The sequence below is a fragment of the Podarcis pityusensis genome (assembly GCF_964106645.2).
Source record: "Podarcis pityusensis genome assembly, chromosome: 3".
In the NCBI taxonomy this organism is placed as follows: Eukaryota; Metazoa; Chordata; class Lepidosauria; order Squamata; family Lacertidae; genus Podarcis; species Podarcis pityusensis.
Window position 1 is genome coordinate 36726710 of NC_138026.1, and position 10910 is coordinate 36737619.

General features: G+C 39.4%; 1 protein-coding gene across 7 annotated transcripts in view; it reads left to right on the forward strand.

Moving 5' to 3' along the window:
* The window catches only part of COL19A1 (collagen type XIX alpha 1 chain), a 189535-nt gene that overhangs the window by 112961 nt on the left and 65664 nt on the right, over positions 1-10910 (forward strand). For all 7 annotated transcript variants that reach the window (XM_080997970.1, XM_080997972.1, XM_080997971.1 and 4 more), the window contains exon 17: positions 4725-4778. In XM_080997970.1, coding sequence (XP_080854096.1) covers positions 4725-4778 — 54 coding nt within the window. The remainder of the gene's footprint in view (positions 1-4724; positions 4779-10910) is intronic.

Genomic DNA, 10910 nt, shown 5'->3' on the forward strand with positions numbered 1-10910 from the left:
AACACCATCAGAGCACTCCTGACATATGGTTGTCAAGCCTCTGCTTAAAGACCTCCAAAGAAGGAGACTCCACCACACTCCTTGGCAGCAAATTCCACTGTCGAACAGCTCTTACTGTCAGGAAGTTCTTCCTAATGTTTAGGTGGAATCTTCTTTCTTGTAGTTTGGATCCATTGCTCCGTGTCCGCTTCTCTGAATTGATTTTAACGCTATCGTAGCACAAGTTCATTCTAATTGTAATATGTTTAAAAACTGTTTAAGATTTAGAATATCATATTTCAGGGTCTACATCTCTTTTGTTTCCTCATTTAAGTTGTAACTTTTTTTAAGTTGGACTGGAGAAAACGGGGTTCAGATTCCAAGTAATCTGGTTGCATGGAACAGCTTTCCCATTGACTTCTGTGGCAGTATCATGGAAGCTTAGACACGCATGCAGCCCTATGTCCACATTGTAGCACACAAGGCTTTTGGATTAGAACCAAAGAGTCAAATAACTGCAAGTCAGCATCCTGCTCTCACAGCGGCCAGCTAGATGCCTGTGGGAAGCCCACAAAGAGAGCCTGATCAATCTTCTTGCATTTTCCAGCTACTGGTATTCAGAAACATACTGCCTCTGACAGTGGAGGTAGAGCATATCTGGTTAGTAGCCACTGATAGCATTATCTTCCGTGAATTGGTTTAATCTTCTTTAAAAGCAATTCCATGGTTCAACTGTGCTTGTTGGGGGGGGATGTACTTCCGTCCTGAATCTTCCAACATTCATCTTCATTGGATGTCCATGAATTAGATGTCCATGTTAGAAAAGAGGGAGGGAAACTTTTTTTTTTAGGTAGGCACTGTTGACTTCAGGATGGGGCTACTGCAAGTGGGGCTTCCTTTTGTGCTTGATCCAGAAGCTCAGTTAGTGCAGAGTGTTGCAGCCTAATCAGAGATCTGCATTGGTTGCCCATTTGCTACTGGGACAAGATCACTTTGTTGTTGTTTTTTTAAAAAATATTTTTTATTGGTTTTTACACATATTTTCCAACATAACATCCTTTTAAACACCATTTCGAAATTTTTGGCTATCACAGCCTAAGACTTCCTTCAACCTCGACTGATGGTTTCTAAAGTCTTTCTAATTATGCATTTTGTTACTATAATTATTGCTATAAACTCCAATTTCCAATACATCTATTCTTAATTCTTTTCACAATAATATATAAATTACTCCTTACAAAACATCTTTTAACCCTACAAGCGGTGTCAATTGATCACAACTGCTTTCCAGATATATCGAAAACTTCTTCCATTGCTTTAGGAAAGTCTTGGTCTTGCTGGTTCCGAATTTTCCCTGTTAGTCTCGCCATCTCAGCATAGTTCATAAGTTTCTCTTGCCACTCTTCTTTAGTTGGTATTTCTTCTTGTTTCCATCTTTGGGCTAATAGTATCCGGGACAAGATCACTTTGACTTGTGTATGCCTACTCAGCCGCTTCAATTTGTGGAACTAGCACAGTTACAGGTGCCAAATAATACTCTTTCTGCACTTGGAAGAAATATTTTAGTGTGGCAGCACCTGTACTTTGGGGCTCGCTGCCTATTGACATCATGCAAACCTTTGCTGTATTCTTTTCAGGGCCTTCTTAAAACATGGAGAAGTTACATGTGTTTTCTCTCTTTTTAGCTACTGTTGCTTTTAATCATTTTTTGCATGTTTATTTTGAAAATTCCATTTAAAATATTTTTAATTGAGAATTTAGATGTTATATTTTATACTTTTGTAAGTCCTTAGAGGTTTTCTTACAGTCAACAGTATATAAATCTTGTTAAATGGTTTGGTTTGGCTGTTTGTTTGTTTTTTAATCCACTTTCTCCATTCTATGCATAAGTATATACACTTCAATCATATTGCCTATGCATAAGTATATACACTTCAAAGTGGGGTTGTTGCATCCTCTTGATCATTCTGTTTGCCCTTTTGTGAAACCCTTCTGATTCTATCCTTTTTGAGGTAAGGTGTCCAGAAATGTCCACATGCAATAACACCACATATTTGTATAATGGCATTATTATATCAGCAGTTTTATTTTCCATTCCTTTCCTAATGGTCCCTAAAATGGAATTCATTTCTTTGACAGGTGCCACACACTGGTTCGACATCTTCATCAAGCTATCCACTATGTTCCTAGTCAATCCCCAGCACTTCAGACTCTATGACAGTATATGTGAAATTAAGATTTTTATTTTTTTTTGCCCTGAGATGCATAACTTTACACTTGTTTACATTGGATTGCATTTGCCATTTTATCGCCGATTTATTCAGTCTGGAGAGGTCCTTTTGAAATTCTTACAATCTCCTTTTGCTTTAACAATGCTGAGCAATGTAGTTTCATCAACAAACCCAGCTACCTTACTACTCACCACTAACTCTAGATCATTTATGAACAAGTTAAAAAGCACAGATCTCAATCCTAAACCCTTGAGGACTCCAGAGTTCTGGAGCAGCCCCCAACCCCCCAGAGCAGCTTTTCAGAAGGCTGGTAAGGGAAGGAAGAATCAATGGAAATCTTCTCTCCCCTATGTCCCAGGAGTGTCCTGTGAACAGAACTCTACATAGGGGAACTCTATGTAGATCCAAGCCAATGTAAACAACTTATAAATTGATACAGCTACAGTCGCAAGGTTTCAGAAGGAAATAAAACTACTGAGGGGTTTTTTTATTTTTAAAAATTCATTTTTGTATCTTCATCATCTTAACCTTAAAAAAACCCAAGCTGACATCTCTGGAAACAGTCAAACAAAAAGCTTTAAAAGCTATTAATGAAAAGCTAAGTTAACACATAGCATATTGACCAAAAAATGCACGGCCATATGTGAAACGCATGAACTTAAAAGTGATACCAGGAGACACATGGCTGCTGAAAAATGTTAATCTACTGTTTTCCGGTCTTGGATTCCCATAGAATTGCTTAGCTCTTGGAATCAAGGTTTAGCTGGCTGTGACTCTTAGCAGGTGACAGATGACTTAAGTAATGGAGATCAATAAGTAGGAAGCACATAATTCAGTTCACTTACAACATAGCTGAAAATCAGTCTAGAAAATGGAGGGGAGGACATTTGTAAATGTGTTAAACACAGCCTACTGTATATGTCTGAATTATATTGCAGTTCAGGAGTCGCTGAATGTTAGTTCCCTATCAAAATGCTTTTATCCCTGAACCATAACCTGTAAAATGAATGCAAGTTAAAAATATGTTGAAGCGAATTTTCCCTTTTGTTTCTAATAATTGTCTGAAAGCTGTTAAAGCTCATTGATTCAATTGTAAGTTGCGTGGCTTCTTTCTGCCTTACAGTCTTATGCTTTGCCACTGTTTCCAGCATAAGTTCAAGGAAATGCTTGTTTACTAGAGTGGCAACAGCCATAAGCACCTCATATCAGCTCTCTTATGCATGCAGTTGTATTTTTAAAGGGCTTTAAAAGTGGTATTTATAACTTGAATAGTAAGGGCCACTGAAGGGTCACTTCAGCAAGTACAACTTTCTGAAATATTTCCCAAAAAGTTCACTGAATGTGTGAATTTTCATATCTGTTAACTGCCCTTGTTTCACCTATCTGCTGTACTGATATCATTCATCCCTTTCTGCCCCCTGATTAGATCTCTTCCCTCCAGCAATTCAAGGCATTTGGGATGTCACAATACTCCATAGCCAATCAGCTGTGGTTCTGTGCTGATGTCACTGAGGGCAAACATAGCCAATTTAGAGTCACTGGTCACATGGACTTCCCTTGCCAGTTAGTGATTGCTAAGTGAACTGAACATCGTGACATGGAAACAAACAACTTATTTCCAGGGCTATTCTTTCTGAATAAGTGAACACTGCCTTTTGCAACACCAAAAAGGAGATAGGTGGTACTGTGGTCTAAACCACTGAGCTTCTTGGACTTGCCAATCAGAAGGTTGGCGGTTCGATTCCGCACGACAGGGTGAGCTCCTGTCACTTTGTCCCAGCTTCTGCCAACCTAGCAGTTCAAAAGCACCTGTGCAAGTATATAAAGAGGTACCACTGTGGTGGGAAGATAAACAGCGTTTCCGTGCACTCTGGCACTCGTCACAGTGTCCCATTGCACCAGAAGCGGTTTAGTCATGCCAACCACATGCCCGAGAAAGCTGTCTATGGACAAACACCAGCTACCTTGGCCTGAAAAGCAAGATGAGCGCCACACCCCACAGTCGCCTTTGACTGGATTTTACCACCCAGGGGTCCTTTACCTTTTTACCTTTACCTTTGCAGCACCACATTAAAAACAAAAAAACCCAACAACACCAAAAGTGACACTGAAATTTAACCACTTTTGATGCTGTCCTGTTTTTTCCAGTCCCTTAGGAAAGCTGAGTAGGGAGGCAGATAATGAGTTAGCCTTATTTCTTACAGATGAGAATAAGACCAGTTTGGGTTCTGTTTGCAGGAATAAAAACCATCAACATTGTAAAAGGGGTTGGGGTAGGTATTTGGGTATTACTCAACTTGCCCTTCAAGAAAGATAGGAGAGTATAAGACTTCGTTAGCAGTCTAGGAGCTAATGTTATAGCACAGGGTCAGGTTTGAATCTTTCCGGTAATAATTTCTGCAGACATTCTTGCTTCTTAAATAAATGAGACCGCTTTATCCTTAACAAGCCCTTCTCCCTAACGCTGATTTATTCTTCTAGTAATTATCTGTTTCTTTGTTTCTTTATATCCAGGGACGACGAGGAAAGCCAGGACTCCCCGGAAAGGCAGGGCCACCAGGACCGCCTGTGAGTAACTGCTGTGTGATGCTAAGTTCAGTCAAGAATTTGTAGCGGATCATCCAACGGTAGCTTTAAAAGAACACATCATTTTCTCCGCAGTATCTAACCTTTACAACTGCACAGAAAAAAAAGCATAGGAGTGTTGGAAGCTGCCTTATAGTGAGACAAACCATTAGTCCCTAAAGCTCAGCATTGACTGCAGAGTCTGTCTAGGATTTCAGACAGGGAACATTCCCAGCTATACCTGGTGGTATTGGGGACCGAACCAGGAACCTTCTGTATGCAAAGCAGATACGGTGCAATTGAGCCACAAGGCAAATAAAACATTTTGCAGACACTTGTAGAGGAATGGAGTAAGGGACTAATAGGAAAGGAACATAACTTCTGAAGCTCCAGTGGAAATGGGAAGAAATTGGTTAGTAATTCAAGAAGCCGGCTATGTATACATTATCTGAGGGATATTGCTAATTTAGTTTACCCAAACCGATGATGCTGTGTGCTTAAGATGGGATAATTTCTGTCTCAGAGGGGTAATTGCAAAAGATGAAGGGCTGCACGGTGAGCTTCCCAATAGTCCGAATGGTGGAAAGGATTATAACCAATGCTGGAAAGAGCATTCAACTGTAGATCAAATGAGTTTGCTGAAGAATTAAAGAAGATTAAGAAATACATAAACTGTATGAAAGGAATTGCAATAACGCATCACTAGAGGCTTTAATTCAGATCTAAGCATTTGGGGATTGTTTCCTTCGTTGCTAGATTTGCATGGTTTGGAATGTGAGCTTGCTCACATATCTGCCTCTCAAGGAAATTCCTCAAATCATGGAATGGATGCAGCCTCTGGAAGGATGGCATTTTGCATTAATATTTTAATGGAAACCTCTATTTCACACACACACACCCATACCACCTTGATTCTGTGTTCTTTGAAAGCACACAAACACATGGAATGTACCAACGGCTAGATGTATATTTTTTAGTAGATGGATTTATATTTCACAAAAAATTACTGGTTGTTGTTTTTTTAAAAAAAGGTGTTGATATTCTTTTGTGAATCTTCTTTTTTGGTAGGTTTTTATCTTTTAAATAAATATAGTGATAGAAAGTAATGGAGTTCATGCTACAATTCCTATTGTTTTTGCAGAGATCCTGCATTTAGAATTAATGTGTTGTTTATACTCATGTGGATGCAAACTCATGTGGATGCAATGGCCACATACCGGGGGGGGGGGGGCTTCACATGAGGAATGACAGAATTCTGTTCCCCACTACCACACTACTTAGTGTGCATGCACTGGCATACATGGTGACCCAAACACCTATGACTTTGAACTTTGCATTCTTTGGCTGGGCAGTAGGGGCAGAGTGGACTGGGGTTTGGGTGTACACTGAGAACTGTTAGGATTCCTGCTCCGTGTTTGCAGTCATGGGATTGTTGTCTATCACATGACGGTGTATGTTTTCATTCCACAGTGTGGGAAGTGACGGAGACAGGATGTTTTGGTATTGCTGTGTTCCGTGAAGTGGGAATATTGTCCTTTGTTCTTTCTCTCTTTGCTGTCTGATGAGAAAGAGGAAGGAGCTAAGGCAGAATGCTCCGAGTGTATTATATGTAAATAAAGGAGATTAGCCAAAATGATGAGCTATTGAGTCTGTTACGCGAACTGCCAATACTCTGCAGGATCGTAAGTGTGCTGATGCTTTTGGTATTAGTCGCTGTGATGTTCGGGCTGAAGAAAGCTTTTGAAGCTCCCAAATGACAGACCAGGAGGGAAAGAACATGCCAGTCAGGGATGAAACGGTGAAATCTGCTATGATTAAATGGGCACAAGATGTTGGACATAACATAATGATGGCTGACTGGGAACAGTTATGGACCACAGGTATGAAGTTTACGGCATGTAATGCCTTAAGAGAGAATATTATGAAAATGATTTACAGGTGGTACATGACACCAGTCAAGCTTGCAAAAATCTATCATTTGCCCGATAATAAATGTTGGAAATGTAAAGAAACTGAAGGTACATTCTTTCACCTTTGGTGGACGTGCCCAAGGATTAAGGCTTTCTGGGAGATGATTTATAATGAAATGAAAAAGGTATTTAAATATACCTTTCTGAAGAAACCAGAGGCCTTTCTCCTGGGCATGGTTGGCCAATTGGTGTTAAAGAAGGATAGAACTTTCTTTATGCATGCTACAACAGCAGCAAGAATACTTATTGCAAAGTATTGGAAGACACAAGATTTACCCACTCTGGAAGAATGGCAGGAACTGGCGGAAATGACTGGCAGAATCCGAGACCAGGGAGAAGAGTCGGTGGAAGAAGATCGGAAGAAATTTAAAAACTATCTACAGAAATACTGCAAAATTAATGAATGTTAGAATGATGCTGGATTGAAGTTAAGTGGTTTTTAGCACCAATGTTATAAAGGAATATGTAAAAATGGATTGTTAACAGGTGATAATCTAAAGTTATAATATATTAAGATAGAAGATTAAGATAAATTTAAAGAGGGAAAGGAATTGCTGAATTAACTAATTGAACTGGAATACAAAAAAGGGAGGTGTGAGGAGGTCAGGGAAACAAGCAAATGAAAGATAAGATATGGAAAGACTGATTTGTTTTTAACTGTTTTTACCTTGTATTTTCATTTTCATTTTTTTCTTTTCTTTTACTTTTTTCTCTTATTTTTGTAATATGCTGAAACGTTAATAAATATCTTATAATAAAAAAAAAAGAACATGCCAATCAGGCATGTGTCTCTGCCAGGGTCCTACACGAGAGTAGGACGATCCTAACAAGAACTCCCTTTCCCTGTAATTGCCTGGTGTGCTAGATGCCCATGCAAGGGAGAAAGGGGGGAACAACCAGAATTTGTGATGCCTTGCGTATGTGAGAATTTGGTGCTCAGAACGTCCCTAAATGGGACACCCACTTTAGTGATGTCAGGAGGCTTGTAATTCTGTATGTCAGATGTTACTGTCTGACCAGTTTTCACTCTTGGCTGTGGAACATGATGGACAGAAATCCATATTCTACAGTGCATCTCCTTTAGAGCTACAGGGAATATTGTCTGTTTTGCAACAAAAGTGTTGCTGGAGACAGTAAAAAATTACAGCTGTGAAGGAAAGGGTGAATAAATGGGAATACTCAGTGCCTTCACTTAACTAAAGACAAAAAGAACAAACAACATAACAATATATCTCAGGAAAGGAAAACTGAGATAGTGACCCAAACAGTGCCCCCATTCATCACCTGGAAAAACAAGAGGGTAATAATTCTCCTTGACATAGACACATGGAGACTATTCCAGGAATACAGTTATAACTTAAAGGCAAAATCTGTGAAGAAATAAATTCTAGTGAAATGGGAATACACTGGCAGATTAAGGTATATTCAATATTTTAAAAAGTACAAAGCTGATTTGGAAATGTTCTGAGTTTGAGTTAATGCTGTTTTAGGTAGTCAACTGGTAGCAAACCTTACAGAGATTTTTAAAAAATGATTACATATTTAATAACAGCTCTTTTTGTATTATAAATGCTGTAACACTTGGTCTTCTTGTATTAAATATGTACTGGGTGTTTTTTTTTAATTCTAGGGAAAAACAGCATCTAAAGTTTAATCCATATAACACAGGGACATTTTAAATGATTTTCACATTAGATGCTAAAATTGTGAAAAGTGAAAAAGGTAAAAACCATTGACCACACACATCTCTAAACTTTCTTCTAATTGATGGGTGAGGCATATACTGTACATAAGTGTCTGATTACCCTTGACATTTTGCTTTCATTTTCATTCTTCTCACCTTCTCCTTCAGGCTGATAATATTCATGATTCTTTAGACTTCTGCCTTCATGTCAGCTGATCTGATAGGAATGTTTTGGCATCACAATTTCTGTTTGTGGCTCAAATAACTCTGTGCATTTGTCGTTGAAGCTCTTCTGCTACTTTTCCGAATGCTTTTGTCGCGAAACCATTCAGAAGTAAGCGGGGGTTCATTTAGATTTTTAAATAAAAGGTGCTTCATCAGACTGAGAGCTTTGCAAAACAGCAAAGCAGCATTCAATGAGCAAAGATTGGGGGCGAGGGGAATGAAATGAGGATGTATTTGAAAGAGGCCAGCAATGTACTTATGTGTGGGTTAGAGTCAGCAGGTAAATATGGATGAAAAAAGAATGTGCATGATTAATAACCATACACGGTTCTCCACCCGTTCTCCACACACCAACCACCCCATTCTCCACACACATACTGCCTCCCCCCCTGCTGCCATTAATTTTCAGCTTTCACTTCTGCTGTACGGTGTAATGACTTCTCTGTATTCTTTCTGATACACTGACAAAGCACAGATTTCTGGATGTAGGTCTGTCTAGGTCCCCCAGGGGTGGGTCAGAGCAGGTTGCTGCAAGGGTAGGGAAAATGACATCTTACTGAGGAAAATGAATGTTCTTGTGTGTAAGGGGCTATGGGAGCAATCATAAATCTTCACAAATGGTCCAACATAAGAAGAGCCTGATGGATCAGCCCATTGACCCATCTAGTCCAGAATACTGTTCCCACAGTGACCAACCAGATGCCTGTGGGAAACGCACCATCAGGATCGAGCACAAGACTACTCTTCCCTGCTGTGGTTTCCAGTAACTGGTATTCAGAAGCATTGCAGCCTCCAGCGGTGGAGGTAGAGCATGGGCATCATGGCTAATAGCCATCAATAGACCTCTCCTTCATGAATTTTTCTCATCCTCTTTTAAAGCTATCTAGGTTGGGGGTGATCACTGCCTCCTGTGGGAATGTTCCATAGTTAAAAACATGGAACTTAAGTAGCATGGAAAGCATTCAGCTAGCAGTAAATAAAATCTTGGTTACAGCAGCATATGTGGGAGGACATGGAGAGAGCAGAGCGAGTGCAGTGTGGTGGTTTGAGTGTTAGACGAAGTTCGCTTGGGTGACCTTGGGCCAATCACTTCCTCTCAGCCAAGCCTACCTCACAGGGTTGGATAAACTTGAAGAGAACCATGCTTCCTTGAGGTTCTTGGAGTTAAGGTAGGATATAAATGTTACAATGTAATAGATAAATCCAAATTCAGTTTTGCACAGAGCTGTTTTCTGATGTTAAGGTGATCTGTTTTTTATTTTGTTTTATTTTATTGTAACCCCTTGATCACTGGGACTTTTCTGCTCTGTGCCTCCACAAATGATTTCAGAGCTATTTTCTTGTTTGTCAAAGAGCGAGCAGTTTCAGGCACCATGTGATCGGACCAGAGCAGATTGGTAGTTTACTAAGGGGAGCTATTACTTACTTTGAGATGTCTAAAATTACTCTAATTCTCACTGGACCAAATCCAGATTCCACAGAAGTCATGAAGAATATTAATTGCTTCTGTTAAGAATCATGTTACTTCTTTGACATTTCTTTTTCTTTTACCTTAGAGTATTAAAAATTTTTTTTTTTTGAAAAATCAGTAATTATGAACAAGAATTGGCATTCCCTTTTGGCGCAAAACTCTTAGATACAATTTCTTTTTCACTTGTGTTGTTTTAGAGCATTGTTCCATTATTTCACTGCTAGAGATCTCAGTAGTGTTCAGTTTAGTGTGTGGTATTTCATGCTGGAAAAAATACCCAAGAAGTTCATTTTTTAAAAAATAGAACAGCAGCTCCCTCTAGTGATTCTGTATCCACATTCTCATAGACAGCACTGAAAGCTTTTCATTATAGTACTTAGAAAGCTTCAGAGTTGGTCCCTCAAAATAAGAATCAAAGAGCAAGTGAAAGGATACATTTCTTTGGAGTAGTTAGATATTTGAACTGTTCCAAAAAGCTTTGGAAAGGCACATTTTTATTACATAATTCCTTCAGAAAATAGGCACCCCTGCATGCTTACTAGAGCACCTTTTCACAGCACTCCCTCTGGTTTCCTGCAAATTCATCAGACAGTGTTGCTGCACTATTGCATCTTTTTATTGGTTTTCAGATGAGCAGTGGGGAGAGGGGAATAAAATTTTACAGCCCTATAAATGTTTCCCACCCAACATGCTGTAATATTTAAAAGCCTGCCATCACAGCGATGTGGACCCACAACGATGTGGACTGCATGATGGAGAGAGGAAAGCCTCTCCTCCTAAGAGAG